This window comes from Podarcis gaigeae (genome assembly GCF_964106915.1).
Source record: "Podarcis gaigeae genome assembly, chromosome: 13".
In the NCBI taxonomy this organism is placed as follows: domain Eukaryota; kingdom Metazoa; phylum Chordata; class Lepidosauria; order Squamata; family Lacertidae; genus Podarcis; species Podarcis gaigeae.
The window spans coordinates 52,215,673-52,239,253 of record NC_139689.1 but is presented as its reverse complement, the minus strand read 5'-3'; the positions used below and the strand labels follow the sequence as shown (position 1 = coordinate 52,239,253).

Here is a 23,581-nt window from a genome sequence, read left to right as displayed (position 1 = left end):
CGAAGGCGACCCCCGGGCCACCGCCAGCCCCCGACCCGCCTCGCCTCCTTCAAGCTACTCCCAGAGCCCGCCGCCGCCGACAACCTTCTTCTTCGGCTGTCGCCACGCAAGTGACAGTGCGCATGCGCAGTGCGCGCCCCACCCACTTTTCCCGGCCGGAGCCGCGGCGGCGCTGTCGGGTCGGAAAACCCGGACTGGATTCCCAGAGAGAAGCGGGAGCGGCGCCATTCGGTCACTCTCTGCTACGAGTCTTGCAAAATAAGAAGGAAGGAAGGCTTCTGTCTTTAGTGCAGCGGGGCGGCGAGAAAAAGCAACGCTTGTTGTCAGTTTTCGCATGCATGCATGCATAACACGCGTGCACACATTTGCTCTCGCCTTTGCTTCGTGCCCCGAGCGCGAAATTATGGGATTGCAAGGTTTCCACCCGGGGCGCTGGCTTCGCTTGGTGGACGCCGCTTTGAGACCCGCGTCGGAACTTGGGAAGAGCAGGAGGGAGTGGTTTAGTGGTCGGGGAAGAAGGGGAGGAAGGTGGAAGCGACACGAATCCCGCCTTCTCTAAACCCAGCCGCGGAGAGGGAGGGAGGGAGAGATTGGCAATTAATGGTGAGGCTTTTGTTAAGAGTAGGGGCTGTTGCGCTGCCCCTTGGAATTGGAGGCCGATCCCGTATATATTCACACGTTACGGGGATTATCTCTCTCCCCTCCCGCGCCGCCGGGGCAACGGCAAGATGAGCGCTGCTCGTTATTGTTTGAACCGCCGCTTGCGCGCCTGCCTTTGCAAACCTGCAGCCGCCGATGCGCATTCAGTGGGTGGCGAGGCGTCCTTTGTCAGGCTGGGATCTGTGCTTTCCTGTTCTCCAAAATAGAGAGGCAAACCCGGCAGCGTCCAGGGAAAAGCAAGAAGGGGAAGGAAGCCTGAGGAAGGCCGTGGTCCACCCAAGCCTGGTAATTGTGCGTGTGCGTGTGTTTAAAATGCATATGTAAAATGGTGTTTATTTCTAAGGGAAACGCTGCCCCGTCTCTCTGCAACCTCTTTGCCCCAGAAAAGCGGCCAGGGTGCCTTCCCCGATGTGTAACAGGTTGAGGAAATTTGTATTTGTCTGCAGAGGGGAAAGGCTCGCTGGGCCACAGATGGTCATTTTGTTCCCCACCCGCTCCTTGTGGCGCAACATCGTCGCGTGTAACATGTGCAGCCCTGCCTGCGTCTACTCGGGAGTAAGTCTGCTCTCGGGCAAAGTGTGCAGGGCTGCAGTCCTCTACCCCCTTGTCTGGGGGCGAAACCCCCGGGTCATGGGTAAACGTGGATAGCATTGCGCTTTTTAAGGATTTTTGATTTCAGAAGTTGGGCTAGATGAGGCATTCTGACATCTAATATTGGTAGCAGCATTTGTAAATATTTAGAATTAAGATTGAGAATATTGCAGTCCACTGTGGCTGTTTCAGTTGCTTCCCTGTGTAAAATCCTGATGAAGGAATACCGAAGGAGTGTTTATGGGATATACATCTCCCCGCTGCCAGCTTTTGCCATTTCAAATGAAGTGATCTCCAAAACACCAAGGCAGACCCTCTGGAGCCTGGCTAACCCCCAAGTGCAAGGAAGATGAGCGACCTGTAGCGCCGCAGATATGGCTGGACTACAGCTCCCACAATCCCTTGCCGTTGATCTTACTGGCGGAAGATGATGGGAGCTGCAGTTCACCAACACCTGGCGGACCATAGGTTTTCCCATCTCTGTCCATCTTGGGATTGTTGTGGAAGAAGAGCTTGCACTTCTCCCTCGATAAATTCTGTGGCCTTCCATGGCGTTTTCAAGAAGTCAGTTGTACGTTTACATTCCTATGTTTACCTCCAGACCTCCTTGTGTCACAGAAGCCAAAGCAATGTTTGCCTTGTTCCTATCCAGGCACTGACCAGAGCCAGGCCTGCTTAGCTTCAGTAAGGCTGATCTACATATGTTTACTCTGAGGTAACATATATGGAAGTAAACATGCATACAGATCAACCTGTAAACTGAAATGTATTGTGAATTATCCTTATTAATGCAGGGAATTGCTTCTTTTGCTGAATATGCACATGGGAAAAGCATAATGCAATTTAGGATGATCCCCCACTCCCTTCATGTTTTTGAGTGTGGGGCAATATTTGAAGGGTTAACAGGATACATAATTAAGTGTTGAGAGAGAGGTACTTACAATGAAATTTCCTGTCTTTTATTAATCATAATCTTCAAGACTACTTCTGAGGAGGAAAGTCAGGACCCTGTGGATTTGAAAGGTAGGCATCCTTGAAGTTAACCATTCCTGCTTCACAAGAATATTAGAGTTATCTGAGATATAATGAATCCATTATAATGGACTGGTTTTAAGGTATGTTTGTTGGAGAGAAGTTGAAACTGCAATCGTGTGCTCCCAAGATCTTAGCAGAGAGTTTTGGCAGTGATACGTCTTGATCCATGGATCTACCATGGATCTGCGGCACAGGAGCAACAATCTAGTCAAGAAGCTGGATACCGGTATTGTTCTTCTTTGGTTTTATTAGTGCTGCAAAGCAAGAGAAGAAACCCTATTATTGCTACCTACTGGCTATAATGTTGTTAATCAGTTATAATTGTGAAACCAAACCCCAAAGCGAATCCCAAAGTTACTCGGTTTGTGAGGGGGAGGTTCCCTTTCATCCCTGTATCTCAAACCATTCTATGCTACATAGTCAGCTGTTACTTCCACCCCACAAACTTCATAAAGGTTCTCCTTAGCAGCCTAATCTGCCATCTAATTACCAATAATTCCCACATGGGCTGGACTCCAGCAAAAAGCAGAGACTCATTATCCAGCTTATTGTGTATAGTGTTTACTTAATTGAAGTAAAATTGGTTTTATATGGGTGTTTTAACTTGGAACAGTTTAAATTGTATTGTTTATGGATAAATTTTGATGTATTGTTTTAGATATGGGCCAATGGCCGTAATAAATCAAACTAACATCATTCTGAATTCAAAAAACCATATTCCATTTACCAAATCATATTTACATTCCATATCTCCATTCTTTATGGTCAATGACAATGCGATAGCACCCCTACCCTATCAGGTCTTGCATCCCTCAGCCCTCTAAACCCACCCCGATAGCCACTCTGCTGTCAATATAGGTAACTAATTGGATAAACTAAGGTATGAAGATGATGCCCAACCTTTGCTGTTTGCTTCTGGCACCTGGCACTTAGAGGTATGCTGCCCCTACACAGGGGTGTTCCAATTAGCTGTCGTGGTAACAAGTAGGAAATTATAGCTCTTTTCAAGCCATCTTAGTGGCTTGGAGGGGCTATCACTGTTAGAAACTCAGATACAGTGGTGCCTCGCAAGACGAAAAGAATCCGTTCCGCGAGTCTCTTCGTCTTGCGGTTTTTTCGTCTTGCGAAGCAAGCCCATTAGCAGCTTAGCAGCTTAGCGCTATTAGCAGCTTAGGGGATTAGCGGATCAGCTGATAAGTGGGTTAGCGGCTTAGCGGATCAGCTGTTAAGCGGCTTAGCGGATCAGCTGTTTAGCGGCTTAGCGGATCAGCTGTTTAGCGGTTTAGCGGATCAGCTGATAAGCGGCTTAGCGCTTAGAAAAAGGGGGGAGGGGGAAAAACCCGCAGGAACTCGCAAGACATTTTCGTCTTGCGAAGCAAGCCCATAGGAAATTCGTTTTGCGAAGTACCTCCAAAACGGAAAACCCTTTTGTCTAGCGGGTTTTCCGTCTTGCGAGGCATTCGTCTTGCGGGGCACCACTGTATATAAGCTTAGGCGCCAAAAGGCTCCTTAAACCAAGGTTACAGCCAGCTCCCCCAGATCTTAATAAAATATTTGAGGGGGCTGCCCCCCATTGCCATTTTAAGAGAACAAGGGAGGTGTCCATGTTGAGTTCCAGCACCTCTTTTTCTAGTAAAAAAGCACTGGGCATTGCCATTCAAATGGTGTCTATGCACTGTGTCTTGTGATCGATTTTGCAGCGCAGGGCTTACCTGGGCTCCCCCCCCCCCCCAATATTTTATTCCAGTTGGTACCCCTGGTTACAGTTGCCCAAACAGAATGTCTAGTTGTTATTTGGGGGCAAGATGGCTCTAAAGTCTTATTTTTCAAATGACGAACTGACTGTGTTTGATTATCAGCTAAACATTTGACTTGTTCAGATGACAACCTTGAGCTAGGTTAAGCACTTTGAGAACTTAAAGAAGAAAAGTCACTTTATCCAGGGACATCCACAGATATATAGGCCTATTCTTACCTCTTTTTTTTTTCACGGTGACCCGGACCATTCATAACTTAAGAATATTCTTCACAACTGTGAGCAGGGCAGTGGGGTGGGGTAATTTAAGACAAGCGGCAGCAATTAACTGTAACATTGTTCACTGCTCCTGCTCCAGCTGCACAGAAAAAAAGCATTTTGGTTCCTGAAATTCATTCTTATTGTGCAGACAAAATGTAACTGATAGAATTCTGTAAGATGCGGTAATAGCGTGTGGAAACAGTCCAGACGCAATGATCCCCAGGCATGCACTTCCCGTTGTGCCCAGGCCTCTTCACTTGGTTGCAACTGGCTAAAAGCCACATGGAAAATGCGCCTGGTGCCTGGCTAATGTTGAACACTGTGTAGTAGGGAATTCTGAATTGTGTGAAGTAGCACTTTTGTTTGTCCTGAACTCTGCTATTGGTGATTGTGTTGACTGACGGACTGATGACGGTGTATTATTCTAACTTTTTTTGTGATGAAAAGGAACATTTTCTGAGCAGAATGTTATTTGCTGTGAAATCAATCATGCTTGCAAAAGTAAGCTGTCTGTTGTTTTTTATAGGTTATTTTGGCACTCTGGAGAATCAAAAGAAAATGCAAAACAGCGAAGTGATAAAACCTGCCAAATACTTCTCTGAAGTGGAGAAGAGTGTGTTGCTGGCATTAGTTGAGAAATACAAATATGTACTCGAGTGTAAAAAAAGTGATGCAAGGACTATTGCACTGAAACAACGGACCTGGCAGGCACTTGCTCATGAATATAATTCTCAACCAAGTGTGTCACTACGAGATTTCAAGCAGCTGAAAAAATGCTGGGAGAACATCAAAGCACGGACAAAGAAAATAATGGCACATGAAAGGCGAGACAAGGTAAAAAGGAGCATTAGTCCACTTCTAAGTAATCACATCCTGGGAAAAGAGAAGATTGCCAGCATGGTACCTGAGCAGGTGTACTTTTTACAGAGTCCACCAGAAGAGGATTCTGAATATCAGGCAGAAGCCTCCAGCCAAGGTACTGTTGTTTTCTAGTGATCTACAGTAAACTATCCTCGTAGCTTTACATTCCAAAAGTAGATAGAAAATTTGCAGTTTGCTCACCTGGTGATACCTTTTGTGGTGCTATGATTTTTCCAGTATAAGTAAATGAACACAATCTATAGGGATTTAACTGGTGAGTCATGACACTTGATAGGATCATGCCCTTTCCCTCAGGTTTGTCATAGCAGCACCAGTTTTCTCCTGAAGAGGAGAAAAAGGTGAATGATAGGGGAGAATAAGAGAATGAGACATTAATCTTATTTTTTAAAAAAAACCAACCCTATAACTTACCATTTGACCCCATGCCTGGTATATGTGTGAATGCATTTCTAATTATTTGGGATAATTAGTTTTAATAAGTTCACATTATCATGATTTTATTTTTTAAGCCATTTTGAGAGGTTTGACTATAAATTCAGATTAACCTTCATAAATGTGAGTTTATATGTGAGCCTCAGGTTGCAATTAGGTTGGGTGTAAGAACATTGAAGACCACTGCATTTTGTTCCAGTACAGCCATGAAAAAAATACCTACCATTCAAACTGTTTATATCTTAGTTAACACATCAAAAACATGCAGGTTAGAGCAACCGAGAGTAACCCTTTGTGGTCAACAACCACATTTCCTCAGAGGAACGTGGTCAGAAGCCACAAACCAGTGGCAGGACTAAAGCCTGGGCAGGGCCTTTTCTGTCCCATTCGTACACCATCCTTTAATTCTCTCATTCAGTCCCATTCATGCAAGTCCACAAGGAGCCACTGTGGCTGGCACACAGGCAAACTGCCAACCAGCAAAGCAGTGCAAAGTATGGATATCAGTCAACCCACCAGTGGAACAGTCACTGGGCTTGGCCATGAACACAGCAGAAGCTGCAAAGTGTAGATGCCCCTAGCAACCTTTGTGCATCAGCCAATCTTCACACAGTTCCCAGCAAGGACCGCTGCTCTGCCCACCACATGCACTACACAAGAAAAGCACACACCCTAGGCGGACACCGTTAAGTAGCACACATGGGCACAGTGGCGCCTCAGTCACAAGCAGATTGGGACCCCTCACAACCCCTTGTACTCATGCATCACTGATGCCAAAGTACCACACTCCAACAGAAACATCAAAGCATTTGTTGCAGACATGAGTGTCTAGCCCAAAGAGGCACAGGTATGCAAAGCACCAGCAAAGAGGATCCACACCTGTCACACACACTTCCAGGGAGTCCACAGAGCATTCACATAGTCAGGGCAAAGGATGGGGGGGCACGGCTGTCCCGAGCAAAAAGCAAATTACACTTGGAGATTTCTAATACCGGCATTGGTTCAATGTTCTGGAGTTTCAGAGGGAAGGAAGGAAGAAGGAAAGCAAAAATAACCTTAGCTCTGTTTCTCCCCTGTCAAAATCCTTGCTCTTCTTAATCACAACACACCACACTTCATGTTTTCTACCTGTTTCTTACCCTCAGAATCTGTTTCGCTTTGCTTCTCCTCCAGCAACGTTCCAATAAGTATGATGAAGAAAAGATTCTGTCCTCTACACCCCAACCCTTGCTCCCTTAGCGTAGTTCAGCACTTCTTGAAAGGATTTTTTACTCACAACTTCCCCATTCCCTCATTCTTCTGACCCCCTCCCTTTTTTGCAAGTTGAGAAACTTTTTGCAAAGCTTTGCATACAAAAACGGCACCTGTCTCAAGGACAGTAATCCTTCTCCTTTTCTGTAAGGCAAGCTACTTAAGATGGACTGGAGCAGGTGAGCTCAGTGAAAAGAGTCAAATCTGTGCTCTGGCCAATGCTGTCATCTTCCTTTTTTCAAAAAACCTACCTGTGCTCTTTCCCAATCTGTTCCTACATCCCTGAAGGCTGCACCAGAGGAGGTGAAGAGCCGCAGGTTGCCCAGATGTGGGTTATAGCTTCTCAAAATAAATCCTTGAGTTCAAAGAGTCCTTTTAGCAGGAGGATATGAATTGTAGTTCTGTTGTTCTCTTCCCTGCCTGCTTCTTTCAATACAAGCACTTCAAAGGACATCTCGGGTGAACTCCAAGAGGCCACTCTGAGCATTCCTCCCTATTTTCTCAAGCCTGCTGAATTCAAGCCCCCCACTCTGAACTTTGGAGCAGGGGATAATCTTGTGCTTTGAGGTGCTTGAGGGCCTTCAAAGGGCATGTGGCCCAGACGGCCTCCAGTCCTCTGAGGAAAGCGAAAGATCATATCAAACCTCCTGTGTCTTGGAGGTACTCTACAAAGTTCAACATGGTGTCAGTCATCCTAACTGTCAAGGCCCCTATAGAGCTACTCTCAGAGAAAAGCCTTGACAGTGGAGGCAAAAAGTAGAGCTTTAAAGAGAGCTGAATTTCCTTTTCCTCGTCTTTTCCTCTGGCCAAACATTTTTTACCCATACCTGTGCACCAGAGAGGAAGTGAGGGATGCCTACACACCCAGGGCAGCCGTTCCTCTTTCAGACTGCCTTCAACTCTGAAAGCCCTATCCTCTTCCACCCTATAATGGTAGTGCTTGTAGTTTGATGCTGTCACAATGTCCAGCGTCCTGAATCTGCTTCAGGGAAAGATGACGCAAGCTTGGCTGTGCAGTAATTTACTGTTGTTTTTAAAAATCACATTGATACGCCATCTTTCCTCCAAGGCTGTCAAGATGGAGCCCATGGGGTTATCCTAGCTTATCCTCACGGCAACAGCTCTATAAAGTGGTTAAGCTGAAGATAGCGACCACCCAGGCATTGATAGTAAAGGTAAAGGGACCCCTGACCATTAGGTCCAGTCATGACCGACTCTGGGATTGCGCGCTCATCTCGTTTTGTTGGCCGAGGGAGCCGGCGTACAGCTTCCGGGTCATGTGGCCAGCAAGACTAAGCCGCTTCTGGCGAACCAGAGCAGCACACGGAAACGCCGTTTACCTTCCCGCCGGAGGGGTTCCTATTTATCTACTTGCACTTTGACATTGATAGCTGAGTCAATGACATTGATAGCTGAGAGCCAGTGTGGTGGTAGTGGTTAAGAGTGGTAGTCTTGCAATCTGGTGAACTGGGTTCGCGTCCCCGCTCTTCCACATGCAGCTGCTGGGTGACCTTGGGCTAGTCACACTTCTTTGAAGTCTCTCAGCCCCAGTCACCTCACAGAGTGTTTGTTGTGGGGGAGGAAGGGAAAGGAGAATGTTAGCCGCGTTGAGACTCCTGAAGGGGAGTAAAAGGCGGGATATCAAATCCAAACTCCTCCTCCTCATCTTCTTCTTCTTCTTCTTCTTCTTCTTCTTCTTCTTCTTCAATTTGGGCTTCAAGTCTCCCAATGTATGTTTAACACTATATCCACCACAACAAACTGGTTCTTGGGTTGGAAAAAAATTGAAAATTATTATAATGGTCATATTTCTTATTTTCTTTCCCCAGAACCTTTCACCGTTATAAACAGAGAACTGTGCGATGAAGACAAAGATCTTGTACATTTCCAGGTATGTGAAGGAACCTCGCAGTCGGAGCCTTCCTGTTCAGCAGTCAGAATAACAGGCAGTAAAAATTTCAGAAGTAAAGCTGCCCAGGAAAGCGATCTGAAAAAGATGCATGAAGAAGAGCACCATCAGCAAATGTCCATCTTGCAACTGCAACTGATCCAGATGAACGAGGTCCACGTGGCCAAGATTCAGCAGATCGAGCGGGAGTGTGAGATGGCGGAAGAGGAGCACAGAATCAAGATGGAGGTGCTCAACAAAAAAAAAATGTACTGGGAGCGGAAACTTCAAACTGTTACAAAAGAATGGCCCGTCTCATCTTTCAACAGACCATTCCCTAATTCGCCCTAGAGAAGGCAGCAGCCAGCCATAAAATGGACTGGTGTCACTGGTTAATAGAAGAGAATGAGGAGGGATTCAGTTATGCTAGTTTTGTATTTTTAGTTTGAGAGAATGCCTCCCCACTTGGCTGTGAACAAACATTAAGGAAGAGCTAAGAAAAATGTGGCATCTCTTTGTTGTTTTCTAAACCCAATAACTCAATTATTATCATTTTTGGATCATCCCCTTGTACACACAGGAAGTCAGTAGGCGTATTCTGTGGTGCACACTTTTTGTCTAGAAAGTTCTTAACAGCAGATACGTAGCTGGGCATTTTAGTATTTTATTTCAAGTCTGAAATTTAAATTTGTTTCCAAGAAGCAAGAATTCTGACTTATCCTCCATAATTGTTTCTTGAGGTGGGGCTAATAGCAGATGCGCAGTGTCTCAGCTGCATCACTGAGCCAGAGGACATAATACGTTTTCCGTTTATTAATAGAATGTGGGGAAAGGGCAGCATCATAGCAGCAACAGCTTCAGAAGAGGGCATGGAAAGCTTTCAAACAATTGATTAGCTCTCTGGCCACAAGGGAAGTTCTTCACCACCACCAAATTTCTCTCCTGCCCCTAACCATTAATGACGCTGCACTCAGATTGCACTATAGGGCATGGCTCACCTGCCAGCTATATAATTTAGGGCAAAATTACTACTGCCGGGCCACTTTTCTGCGGTTGAAGAAGGCATCAAGAAAATTACCATTGTGTGTGATTTGCAGTTGTGCACATGTGCTCCAGAGTAAGTGTATACAGGATTGCAGCATCACTTGGATACTTCGCACCTCTCTGTTTGGTTCATTTCAGCTTGCTTGGCTTCTCGTCTTGGTCCCAGTCCACATGAGCCAGGGATCTGAAGTGAGCACCAACCAAATGTAAGGAGGTTAAAGTGTAGATTTACTGTGTAACTCGGGGCTATTTAAACACATTGCATTTTTACATGCAAGTCCCTGTGAAAATGTAATGAGTGCACATGGCAAATGCCAATCATTCTGCCACCACACAGGGAGTGGCTGTGGCTCCTTGAATGGGTAACTGGCAAACGCATTGAGCATCACAATGTGTGACTGAGCTCTTGAAGAGTTTTCATCTTTGATGGGAGGCAAGGGAATGAGAGAACCCACCACCCTCTAAGTAAGTGACAAAGGAGAAGCAGGCGTGTTTCTGTTTTAATGAAGCAGCAACCATGAATTTCCACGATTTCATATGTAGATTTGGCAGTTATGACTAATAAGTGCAAATGGTGATATTAGCTTTTTCTTCTTCTCAAAATGGGGCGACCTTGCTGTGTTCATTGGGCTTCAGGTGGTTTTCTTTGTGTTGGATTTCCAGGTAAATATTTTCAGGCCTTGTGCTGCTGCTAAGACAGAGACCTGGAGCTACTTAAGAGTGCTGTCAAATCTGTTGCAAAACTAGCATGATTGGATTGGAGCTGCCCATCTTTTATATTTACAATAGCAGAGGGTTACCAGTAAAGTAGGGGGAGGCATAGTCAATTTCTCAGGCAGGTATAAGGAACCTTTGGGTGTCCGGACATTGCAGCTACAACTTGCATCATCCCTAGTCACTGGCCATGCTTGCTAGGCCTGATGGGAGTTGTAGTTCAGCAGCAACTGGAGGACCAAAGGTTCCCACACTAAGGGTACAAGCTTGTTGCTTAATGTTGGAGAAGCGCCATACGTTTGTCATTGCTTTCAGCACTCCCATCTTGGTATGTCAAGGAAAAGGGTAAGGAGTTTTTCCTCTTGTCTTCCAGGGCACGGGGGTGGCTAGAGTTGAGATTTTAAATAGTATATAACTGTGAGTTCGGAGTACAGTGGTGGGAATTGCTCTGAATTAACTAAAAGGGGTATCATGGTTTATGGCGCTGCACGTGCGCACTAAACAGAATTAGCCATAAAGGCTTCCTCTTTTTCCTGTTGATGGGATGGTGTGCTGAAATACCAACTTAGGGAATGAGATGGAGATCTACTATTCATAGGTGCAGATCATTTACATGCTGACATGAAATCCTTGCTCTACCTCACTCCTCTCAAATAGAATCAAGCTCAAAGAAATTGAGTCGCTTCAGGTCTTTTCTGGTGCATTCCTTTGACTATAAGACCGGGTACAAATATGTTTATTCTGGAAAAACAAAATTTATGTATTTTGGTAATGTATCTTGTAGTGCAACTTCTTATTGAGGAGCTCTGTTCAAACTGTTGAACAGATCTTATTAAACATCTTACAAAGTGCACACTGGTTCACAGTTAACAGATTCCCAGGCAAACAAGAAACTATCAGAAGTATGGGGAAAGGGAATGGGAAGATAACTGGAAAGACGGCTGTGCTTAAACTGTTGAGATTTTTGTGGTTCTTAAATGAGTTTATAACTTAGTATTTTAAATAATTTTGCAAAGGGAAAATAATTATGTTAGTTAATGCATGTGTAGAGCTTAAATACTGAATTCAAACCACTGCAAAAATAAATGCAGATTCCAGCATAATCCAATAGAAAACGAGGGAGCAATTGCAGCCCCAAGCCTCAGGAAATCGCAAGCCCTCTTGAAAGTATTTTGAGGGGAAATGTTAGGCTACTTCTCATTTGCCTACTCATTTTAGTGTCTTTGGTACATATTAGGGTTGTCTGGTCCAAATTAGAATGGGGCTCCTGTTCCTGTGTGCAACTGGGAATTTCAGAGGGTGCATGTGCTCTCACCTCTGCATGACAAGCTACCCTTGCCAAAATTATCACAAACAAAAGAGGGGTCACCCATGTGGACATCTCTATAGCTGAGGTAGAGCAGTTTGGACCTCATTTACAACGAGACATTAGGTTTTGCTTAGTACCCAGATAACATTCTCCACCCTCTATTCCTAAAACAAGCGTGTGTGGCAGGCAGTTTAATTCTAACATGAAGCAGTGCAGAGAGCATAAAACTCAGCAGTGAATTTAGCTGTCAGAAGTAAAGAGAAACTAGCATGCGTTCATATATTTTATTACAGAAAATAGTAGTTTAGGTTTAGCCCTTGCCCAGCTCCCCCTTCTACTTGGATGCCAATACTATTTCCCTTTTCAATGATCCTCAGTTTCTCAGCAGTTCAGAATGGAACTGCCGCTCCTGTGTCTCAATTCGGTGGAGAGGGACACAAGTTGCACTGCAATTTTGCTGCCAGTCTTGAGATATTTGCATTTCTTTCACATTCTAAATTCTGAACTTTTAAAATACTACTTTATCATTTCTTTTTTATTCCTTTTCTGTCTTCTGTTCAGTGTTACCATGTAAAATAGATTTATATACTGGACACTCTCTCCTTTGAATTTTCCCCTCCCCTGTCATTTATATTCTTATTATTTAGATAATAATATGTAGAACTCAACATTTCATCCTCTTTGCTTTTGTCTAAATAGAGTAGTTTCCTGGTATATTGGATATAGAACTGTATGAATTCCTCACCACATTCAAATTCTGCAAGAAGAAAATCTAGATACTGTGAGATGTATGAATTGTGCCTTGTATTTCTTTAGCGTGTACAATTCATTTTGTTTCGGCTGTAATCTGGGGTAGAAGGAATGAGCTACAGCAAAGCACAAATGTTCTGCCACCTGATTCCTGGTCCTTCATATTAAATTGCCCCCCTACTTTAGAAATTTCACCATGCATTATCCACACACCAAAGTTATATTTTTCGAGGGGCCTCTTTTCAAAGGCATGCTGAGAATTTTGAACTCTGTTCAATACAAAATTTTGCTACTTATTTGCACATGTGCTGAGTTGCAAATACACCCATCTGGTATGAACTAAGAGAAATACAAGCCTTTGCTATTGTCGAAAATACTAGTTTATCTAAAACGCGCTTCCTCAACCTCTGCCCTCCAGATGTTTTGAGACTACAATTCCCATCATCCCTGACCGCTGGTCCTGCTAGCTAGGGATCATGGGAGTTGTAGGCCAAAAAACATCTGGAGGGCTGAGGTTGAGGAAGCTTGATCTAAAATTTAATGGACCAGTTTCTCCTCAACAAATCAGAACCTCCTCTTCTCATTGCCTAGTTTCAATATTCCCTTTGTGAGATGTTGCTATCAGTTTTAGGGTACACATTCTTGACTTTTGTTTTTCGATATTTTTTCATGTGGGGTTCAGCTTCTTTATTCCATTTTAATGTTTGATTATTGTGAAACAACTTCTTATATGATGGTCCATAATCTGTTTTTTTGTTTAATAGGACTGTTTAATTGGATGGTATTTTTTAAAATCTTCGTATTTGTTTCTTTAAATACAGTATACAGAACTGAGAAATGTCAAGGGACAACTATATATGAATGAGATGGTGAAGGGTGGGGGAAATAACCAAAGCCTCATCAATATTCAGACAAGTGTTCTGAAAATAAACATTAGAGACCTGAACAATACGGTGAAGAGAAATAGAAATGTTTACAAGTAGAATTCTCAGGGGTGCCCATGCGTCACCCACAGACACCAGTATGCCCACCAGTACCTCCTGTGGAACCCGTTCAAGGTCCTCATAAAAATGTCCCTTAAAAACCCACAAGAGACGGTTTGCTCTTCATATTCAGTCAGAGGAGAGGGGCAAAGAGCTTCTGTCTCTGCATAAATGTGGTGGTGGCCAGTGTCATTGGTCCCCCCCCCCCCCCCGATTGGGAGGCAGGGCTCACACCATTTTGAGGGGCTCTTCTTTTTCCCCTGCTCTTGGCTATGGTGGTCATTTTGTGCCACATGCAGCACAGCCTTTATATGATTGGTGCGCAGAGCACGTTCTCCATTTTCCAAGTATGCCCATTGGCCGGATAAAGTAAGGCCAAGAATCCAAGAGCTACCTAATCACCCCTAAGGGATTGGGCAAGCCTTCTAGGGTTTTTCCTTTAAAGCTCCAGGGCCCTGTGCCGTACCACAAGCTGCTTTTGAAATCCCCCTCTGTTTTAAAAGTAGTTTGCCATGAGACGCAAAAAGGCCCTGTTCAAAAACACAAGACAAAATCCCTCTTATGGTGCAATGCTATGCCCCTTCATTTGGGATTTAGTTCTTGTAACAGGACTACGATTTGGGCAGGCATGTAGGAGTAAGGGGACTGTTCTGAGCAGATGTATAGGATTGTATCATAAGGAACTTAGGCCTGAGTAATATCGGACTGTACCATACATTTAATCAGCCAACTTTAAATATATGGAATGGCTTGCAGTTTATAATTCTGAGCTATGATAAATCTGATGGAGGTTAACAAATTTAAGAATTGGTTCTCTCTGTGATTTGGTGGGAACATTTAAATATCCTAACGAAATTGCAGTTAGATCATTGTTAAATGTGCATTCTTGTGAACTTCTCTGTGTGTTGATTTTTAATTTATTTAGCCATTCAGAATCATAACTCATAACTTTCTGCTTTAAGTCCATGTATATTTCAGGCTTCTTAACATCATGGCAGCTTTCAGCTAAGGTCTCTGCAACTCGTGACCCATGAGGCTGACTGCAGCGATTAGCCAAATGCCGTGACTTGCCATGTGCTTCAGGTGCCCCCATTTCTGTGGTTCCATGTAAGCAGCAAAAATGGGAGGCTTATTAGTGAGCTGTGTTTTGTTTGATGGGTCACAAGTTTATTTAGGCCTGCTGGAATGCTTATATGCCATTTTCATGACTGATCCTTAATATTTAACACTCGTCAAATTTTCAAATAGCTATTTGTTGAGTATTGCTCCTCCCACCCCAATGTCCTGCTTGCCTGTGTGGGTTTCTGTAATGTGCTGTGTTTGAGCAATGTGCCCTAGTTATACAGGACATGCCTGCTTTAAATATATAATGGTAATGCCAGACAAAACCTCTAAGCACAGGCCATAAATGACAGGCTCTATCATCCACCCCACCTCTTAATTATGGGTGGGCCAAGTATTTGCCAACCCAGGGATGGATTGTCAGGGTCAGTAATGAGGGCAATTTGGCATAAGAGTCTAAAGAGATCAGGGAGAAGAAATAACAGTTGGGGGGGGTAGGGAGGATGGAATTCTGCATTTTGGGAATGGAGTGGTGGGAAGGGTGTACGGAAGAGCGTTTAAGTGGTAGATTCTTTCCCAGGGTTGGTGCCGAGTCTACCATGTTTTCATACCCATCTGCAAACATAGCTGTCAAGTGTCCCTTATTTGGCGGGACAGTCCCTTATTCCAGCGCCATGTCCCGCTGCTGTCCCTTATTGATGATGTCTCTTAAATAAGCTACTGAAGGTAATGGGGCCCTTTCTATGTCCAGCTTGCTTTGTCAACACAAATTGTTGCTGTTTTTTTGGTGTTGAATATATGCTATATGGTAATTTATGGACCTAATAGGTATCTAAAGCCATTTGCACGCAACAAAATATGTATTTTATAAAAGTAATTGTTGATCCCTTATTTTGGCTGCTGATCCCTTATTTTCGAGCCTGCTGGTCCCTTATTTTCAAATCTGTAAGTTGACAGCTATGTCTGCAAACCCCACGGGATGAATACAGAGAGAGCAAGCTAGGCACAGAACAACTATCAGGGAATGGTCCTAAAGTTTACTACCTGAGTAGTTCTCAACATTGTTTCATCTAGTTGGCTCAGTCCTCAGCTTGCACCTATTCTCAAGTAGCAATGCCAACATGTGGAATCCCCACTTGCCAAGATTTGGGGGGGGAGGGTGTTGGGTGTGTATGGATGCCCTTTCTTGTGCCCAAGGAAATGAAGCCTAAATGTAGAAACAGAGTATGTTGTCGTTAAAAGGGTGCTGTCGCCATAAGCTGTCGGTGTCCTCGGTGATTAAATCCATCACGTCATTTCCAAAACTCCATTAACGCCACACCTGTACCCTAAGCAAGGTGAAATGTGCAAGTGAAACTTTTTTCCTGGTACTCCAGGCCTCTTGGATTCTGTCCACTATCACTGTTGTGTACTCTCGCAATGCAGATTAGCTTATACAGCTTTATCACCACCAACAATGCCTAGGACTTCTTTTTATTGGTGTGTACTACTTCAGTGCGCTTTTGGAAGCAATTCTGCAAATCTAAGGTACGTATTGAAAATATGTAAAAATTTCACAACTGGGAGTGCTGTGGCATCTATTAAATGTGATCTGCAAATATGGTAAATAAATTGGTACAGTACTTGAAAAATATAGTGTATAAATCTAAAAGCAAAGCAAGTTACTTCTAGTAGGGCATCCACAGATAAGTAGGCAGAATTTATTTTTAAGTAGGTGGGAAAAGGGAAGATTGAGGCTTATGGTACTCTAATGTTGCTGTGGAACCCTTGCAAGGGTCCTTAAAGGCTTGCAGCATTCTGGGCTACAGGTAGGGGAGAGAGAGTCACAACATTTTGTTGCAGGCTCGTTTTACTTTCACACACTCCAGTGTACTCTTGATGGTAACAATTGGTGTTCATATTCTGAAATGCAGCCTTGTAGCTGTGAGACATATATTTCAGGGTATTGTTGCTGATATCAGGTGGAATACTCCTAAATAAACTGCTTTAAAGTTGACAGTATAATTACAGTTTTTAAAGTATATAGAATGGGGTCTGCAACCCGTGGCTCCGGAGCCGCATGTGGCTCTTTTACACTTTTGCCGCGGCTCCGGGGCGGATACTAGCGAGGGGAGGAGGCGCATTGTGTGCCCCGACACTCCCCACTGCGGCGGGTGCTGTACTGGCTGTGACGTCGCATGGGGGCGGTGCGTGCGTTAGCCACGCACCGTCCCAACGTCACCTTCCCGCGCGCGCGCCCGCTACATTGAAAGGGGGCATGTACACTGGTCACTGTTTTGAAGGGGAGTGAAGAACACACACCAAAAAAAAGGTAACTTGTTAATTTAACGTTTATTTCTATGAGGAGGAGTAATTCTGAGGGGCCAAACAAAGAAATAATAAAAAAGTGACAAAAAAGTTATTTTTATAATGACGAGTTTTGTGGCTCCCAGTTTTTTTTCCTTCGGAAACGGGTCCAAGTGGCTCTTTTTGTCTTAAAGGTTGCAGACCCCTGAATTATAGAATATTGTTGGCTCCTATACTCAAAAGAGTTTTGTGGTTCAGGTTTGTTTTTCCACAAACAACCAAGCTTTAGTTTTCTTTCCTGGCCATTGTAAAATACGTGTTTAGAACTCTGCTTCTCAAGCGGTGAGTCAAGTCCTGCATAATTTTTTTCTAGCTGAGATGCAGCTTGACCCAGCAAGACAGACTCAGTGGTTAGCTGCATGAGTCGATCTCCTCTGCCCACGTAAACCTCTGGCCAGGCTGATACAAATGAGAATTTTGCCACACGTTTGTACCTGAAGTGTAGTAAAACTCACTGGGTAGATTGATGCAGGGGACCAAATAGTTTGTCGTGTGTTGGCCCACTATCTAGGCAAATAGAACAATCCCCTCCTCTGCTCACTGGGTATTCCTTATTGGAGAGATAAAACATACTTTAGGAACAAGTGGCCCTTCTTAACTTGACCTTCCTATTTCAGACGGGGACCAAAGTTAATCTTGCCAGTCATGATCTCTTACTTCATCTACAGGGTGGTTCTGACCTGGGTTGGATCACCTGCTCTGCAGATTCATGTAGTCCTTCTGGGGATCAGCCACTTAAGTGGGGAGCTTAACACTTCAACATCTCCCACAAACATCTCTATGTGCAGAAATCTATGAGCTCTTCTAATTTAGTACCAAAGCCGTTTCTGCTTCTAGCAGATTAATTTACTAAACTGCATTGTGGAAAATACTGAAAACTGCCCCCACCTCCAAATAATGGATTTTTGCTCCATTTGGTTTACAGAACTGTGACCTTGTACTTCATATAGATGTATTTAAGGAATTAGGAGATCTTTATTATATAACTTAGTTTCATGATGGAATTTTTTGGTGCAGGATCTGTTTAATAATATTTATTTTCATCAGGAAGAGACTAAAGTCAAGCAAAGAATTCATAATAAGATGACTACTAGGTGTAAATTTTAGTGCCTTGTTTATTGTATAATGTGTAATCAAAATGAAGGATTTCTGATAAAAATGTATTGCTAGTAGGAAAAATTGTATATGCACATAATTGGTTCCAATAAATCATGAGTTGTTAATAAATCTTGAAAGTTTCCTCACTGAAAAATCCCATTGTGCTGTGGTCATTTTTATTTTACTTTTATCCTAAGTACCAATCCATAAAGTATACTGTGCATCAGCAAAAGCAGTACAGGGTAGCAATGTTATGATGGGGATGGCACCAGTAAAATTCAAAATTCAAACAAAAACAAAAAGCACCGTACACTGAGTCAGAGTTGGTATTGTTTACAATGTCTGGCAATAACTCCAGGGTTTCAGACAGGACTCTTTTCCAGCAGAGTGGGAGCTCTGGCTCTCCAGATGTTCCAGGACTGCAAATCCCATCCTTGACATTGGCCCTGCTGGCTCAGAATGATGGAAATTGGAGTCCAACAACATCTGGGCAGCCCCAGGTCTCCCACTCCCGCTCTAGGTGCTAAGGATTGCATTTGTACTGTACCCCTGAGCCACAGCCCTTTCTCCTCTTTATACTTTCTTGGCCATATTTTTAGGCATTGGCTTTGTTCTTTTTCCTCTGGGTTTGCTGACCTGGGCACAGCTAGCATATTTCAAGTGTTGTGCATGTACTTGTCTATTTTCCTCCTTGCCCTGTGCGTGACTCCCATCCCTGCCTTAACCTGACCTGACTTTATTTCTGAAGATGACTCTTATCTTCCCCTTTCAATTTGCCATGTCAATGGATTCATAATTCCAGCTTTCACCCTGATTCATCTCTCGCACCCAGTTCCAAGCCACAACCTATCCCTGGGGTAATGGCACTTACACCCACATAATTTATGACTTAAAAAGTTACATAACTAGAGACATACTTTCCTTAAAGTATTCTGATTTCTAGAAATGACTTCAAAAGAATGCAATTGATAGCTCTTAATTTGTTTTAAACCATCACTCTTTTATCGCCTATAAATCTCCATTGGGGACATGCCGTTTCAGCGGCGAAAACAAAACTGAACCTTACCGGTGTGGCAAAAGAATGCATATATAAAGGAACAGACACACGTTCCTGAAAGCAGATTAATAGAATTCAATATGGCAAAACCAACATTGAATTCCTCATTGATTGATGTTGTCATGGTCATGCAGAGACTGTTGGACTGGCAGAATTAAAGGATGAGATGTGTATTAAAAGAGCTTAGATCAGACATAAAGTAAAGGTAAAGGGACCCCTGACCGTTAGGTTCAGTTGTGGCCGACTCTGGGGTTGCGGCACTCATCTCGCTTTATTGGCCGAGGGAGCCGGCGTACAGCTTCCGGGTCATGTGGCCAGCATGACTAAGCCGCTTCTGGCGAACCAGAGCAGCGCATGGAAACGCCATTTACCTTCCCAACGGTATTGATCTACTTGCACTTTGATGTGCTTTCAAACTGCTAGGTGGGCAGGAGTTGGGACTGAACAATGGGAGCTCACCCCGTCGCAGGGATTCGAATCGCCGACCTGATTGGCAAGTCCTAGGCTCTGTGGTTTAACCCACAGCGCCACCCGCGTCCCTGATCAGACTAAAGAACGCACAGGACCTGTGGATAAATATATGGACCCTCGTGCTGGAAGTAGAGAAGGTAAAGGCAAAAGGGACAGTTGTGGATGGTGTGTTGGAGTGCACATCCTTACAAAGGATGCTGCTGTGATGCCGGAAGAAATGAATGAATTTATGATCAGATATAAATCCAGGGACAACTGGAGATGGCAGACATGGGACTGAGAGACAAGGGGCTTCGTGTATAGGTTGAAGAGAACATACAAGAAGGTTTAGAAGCAGAGATCAGATTGCCCATCTGTCATGGATGATTTAGCTTGAGGTTCCAGCATATCATGGGGCTGGACTCGGTCCATCCCAACTTCTATGAGCAACTCTTCTTACAACTGATCTCAACATGGCTCCTGACTGAGGTTTCAGTTCTCTGCTGGCGTTTCCCCCAGAGCTTGCTTCCCTCAACATGCACAAACTCATGGGCCACTTCATTTCCTGCTGTCACTTAAGGTTCCTCACTGGGAATTTTTTTTTCTTCCCCCCCCTTCCTTTTTCAGTCATGGTTGGAGACCTGTTGCTTTACTCAGGACAGCCCAACTGACTTATCCAGGTGCCCCTGCCATCCAGAAGCAGGTGGGCAGAAAGAGGACTTTACCAGACTTGTTTAGCTCTCTTTGATGGAGCTCTCTTGGAGCAGGGAAGTTCACTGATGAGCACTGCAACTGTTAATCAACTTTCAGCTCTGCCCTTCACTGCCCCAAGTTACTACCTTTCATTCTTTAACTGAAGGGTGTGCCTTCTCCACGGGAGGTCCAGAAGATGGCAACATGAGAACAGGACCTTTTCTGCGGTGGCTCCCTGCTTATGGAATACTCTCCCTAGGAAGGCCTGCCCTCATTATATTTCTTTGGGGGCCTGGCAAAAACTCCTCTATAACCAGGTCTTTGTGCTTTAACCAGTGCTTTTTTCTGGGGGGACGCAGACCCCTGAATCTATGTTTGGCCTCATTGAGAGGCAGTGTTTCAATATGAGTAGGAAAATGAGAGTACCCCCATTTTTTTAAGAAAAAAAGCACTGGCTTTAGCTATCTGTGACCTTTTAGAAGTGGGCAGGATGTTGTTAAAGTATTTCCACCTGCTTTGTTCTTAGTGTATCTAAGTTGGTTGGTTGGTTTTAAGTTGCATTGTGTTGCCTTGGAAAAGATAAAATAAGGTTGTTGGTGCATAGCTGTCAACTTTCAGATTTGAAAATAAGGGATCAGCAGCCTCACCTGTCCCGGGGACAGTCTACGGGGTATCTAACAATCCAGGATAGCAGCAGGAAGCAACGGGAAACGGCGCTGGAATAAGGGAATTTCCGGCAAAAAAAAAAGAGGAAAAGTTTACAGCTATGTGTTGGTGGCATCCATCTGTCTGCAGAGACAATGGAGTGCGCCTTTGGGGGTGAAGTCAAACAGCAGGAGAATCACAGCACCAGCTGTGGCTGTAGAGACCAGTAACCTGCAACTGCTACTTCCTGCATTGTTTTTGCTGCCTTAGCAGCACTGAAGCGACCTTCTTGGGACACAAGTGTGGGCAGCGTGTATGGAGGTCCTGGGCTGCCCCGGACTTTGGCACCAGCTTGGCTGCAGGAGTTGTCAGAAGGAAGTAGACAAGGCGCCGTCCAACCTAATTTAATAAATAATAACGTTAAGGGCCCTGGGTCCCTCACAGTTTCCCTAGGGTGCCAAGCTGCTAATGCCAGGCCTGAGATGGATTTCTAAAGGTTACACGGAGAGCTGAGCTGAACTCTTCCCTGCCTTGCTGCCCCAATGCTCTGTACTTGAAGCGGTTGTCTCACCAGCCCAACCACACTTCCAATATCAGAGCCAGATTGAGAGAAGTAATAATAATAATAATAATAATAATAATAATAATAATAATAATAATAATAATATATTTATACCCTGCCCATCTGGCCGGGTTTCCCCAGCCACGCTGGGTGGCTTCCAAAAAAATATTAAAATGCAGTAGTCTGTTAAACATTAAAAGCTTCCTTAAAGAGGGCTGCCTTCAGATGTCTTCTAAAAGTCTGGTAGTTGTTCTTTGACATCTGGTGGGAGGGCGTTCCACAGGGCAGGTGCCACTACCGAGAAGGCCCTCTGCCTGGTTCCCTGTAGCTTTGCTTCTCACAGTGAGGGAACTGCCAGAAGGCCCTCAGTGCTCGACCTTAGCGTCCGGGCAGAACAATGGAGGTGGAGACGCTCCTTCAGGTATACTGGACCGGGGAGAAAAGGGGATGTGGTCACAGAGGGTGAGGTTTAGGAGTGGGAGATTCATCTTCTGTTATATAAATTATTCCCTCTGCTGTGTTATGCTCAAGCGACCCTTGAGCAAGGAAGTGGTCCTTAACATTGATGCTAACATGCTACCATTTGTTGTTGTTTAGTTGTTTAGTCGTGTCCGACTCTTTGTGACCCCCTGGACCAGAGCACGCCAGGCACTCCTGTCTTCCACTGCCTCCCGCAGTTCGGTCAGACTCATGTTTGTAGCTTTGAGAACACTGTCCCACCATCTTGTCCTCTGTCGTCCCCTTCTCCTTGTGCCCTCCATCTTTCCCAACATCAGGGTCTTTTCCAGGGAGTCTTCTCTTCTCATGAGGTGGCCGAAGTATTGGAGCCTCAGCTTCACGATCTGTCCTTCCAGTGAGCACTCAGGGCTGGTTTCCTTCAGAATGGAGAGGTTTGATCTTCTTGCAGTCCATGGGACTCTCAAGAGTCTCCAACACCAGAATTCAAAAGCATAAATTCTTCGGCGATCAGCCTTCTTGATGGTCCAGCTCTCACTTCCATACATCACTACTGGGAAAAGGTTTGATCTTCTTGCACATGCTACCATAAACCTGAACAATTTAAAAATAAATAGATAAATAAATAAATAACGTTAGTGATAAAATATTTTGCATGAATAAAATCGATTCCAAAAGAAGTGCCTCCATGATTAAATTCCTTTCTAAGGCTGTGTGGCGGAATACAGAGTGCGCGTTGCTCTGGCGCAGGGCGGGCAGTTTCGCTTGCAGGCAGAAAGGTCCCGCTTCATCTCCAGGGAAAAGGGCCCGGGAATGTTCCCCGCCTGAAATCCCGGGAAGCCGCTGCAGGTCTTGCTCTGGGCCAGCCCGATCCCGAGCCAGACGGACCAGTCCCGGGGCCGAAGCTCTGCCGGGGCAGAAAGCAGCGGGCTCAGAGAGAATATTATGAAAATGATGTACAGGTGGTACATGACCCCAGTCAAGCTTGCAAAAATTTATCATTTGCCCGATAATAAATGCTGGAAATGTAAAGAAATTGAAGGTACATTCTTTCACCTCTGGTGGACGTGCCCAAAGATTAAGGCTTTCTGGGAGATGATCTATAATGAATTGAAGAAGGTACTTAAGTACACTTTCCTTAAGAAACCAGAGGCGTTTCTCCTGGGCATGGTCGGCCAACTGGTGTCAAAGAAGGATAGAACTTTCTTTATGTATGCTACAGCAGCAGCAAGAATACTTATTGCAAAGCATTGGAAGACACAAGACCTACCCACTCTGGAAGAATGGCAGATGCAAGTAATGGACTATATGGAAATGGCGGAAATGACTGGCAGAATCCGAGACCAGGGAGAAGAGTTGGTGGAAGAAGATTGGAGGAAATTTAAAATTTATCTACAGAAACATTGTAACATTTTTGAATGTTGATGACATTGAAATGAATTGAAGGGGTTCTAGCAACAAGGTTAAAAATAAGATTGGATTGATAATAGATAAGTTAATTGGACATGAATTTGCTGAATTAATTTTCAAAAGGGATACAAAAAAGGGAGATGTGAGGAAGTCAGGAAAATAAGTGAATCAAAGATGAGAATTTAAAAAGAGGGATTTTTGTTTTTTTTGTTTTTTGTCTTTTTTATAAGTTAAATGTCTGTAATT

At 44.3% G+C, this 23,581-nt stretch overlaps 1 protein-coding gene and 2 long non-coding RNA genes across 6 annotated transcripts in view; 2 read left to right on the top strand and 1 right to left on the bottom strand.

Moving 5' to 3' along the window:
* Positions 1-23,581, top strand: part of LOC310830356 — a 108,883-nt gene that overhangs the window by 37,701 nt on the left and 47,601 nt on the right. The gene's annotated exons all lie outside the window — the stretch shown is intronic.
* MSANTD3 (Myb/SANT DNA binding domain containing 3) lies at positions 222-18,216 on the top strand. 4 transcript variants are annotated; one of them, XM_083709787.1, is made up of 4 exons: positions 2,237-2,274; positions 4,830-5,279; positions 8,698-16,627; positions 17,106-18,216. In XM_083709787.1, the coding sequence occupies exons 2-3, from the start codon at positions 4,862-4,864 to the stop codon at positions 9,105-9,107; spliced, it is 828 nt and encodes a 275-aa protein (XP_083565913.1). In that variant the 5' UTR covers positions 2,237-2,274; positions 4,830-4,861; the 3' UTR covers positions 9,108-16,627; positions 17,106-18,216. The 4 variants fall into 4 exon arrangements, with proteins under 4 accessions (XP_083565915.1, XP_083565916.1, XP_083565914.1 ...); XM_083709789.1 differs by lacking the exons at positions 2,237-2,274; positions 17,106-18,216 and adding an exon at positions 222-945 and having other exon boundaries at positions 8,698-16,614; XM_083709790.1 differs by lacking the exons at positions 2,237-2,274; positions 17,106-18,216 and adding an exon at positions 222-951 and having other exon boundaries at positions 8,698-16,614.
* On the bottom strand, positions 4,290-7,925 carry LOC310830337. The gene is made up of 3 exons (XR_014557599.1): positions 7,696-7,925; positions 5,366-5,506; positions 4,290-4,400 (listed from the first exon to the last, which is right to left on the bottom strand). It is a non-coding gene; the product is annotated as an uncharacterized lncRNA (long non-coding RNA).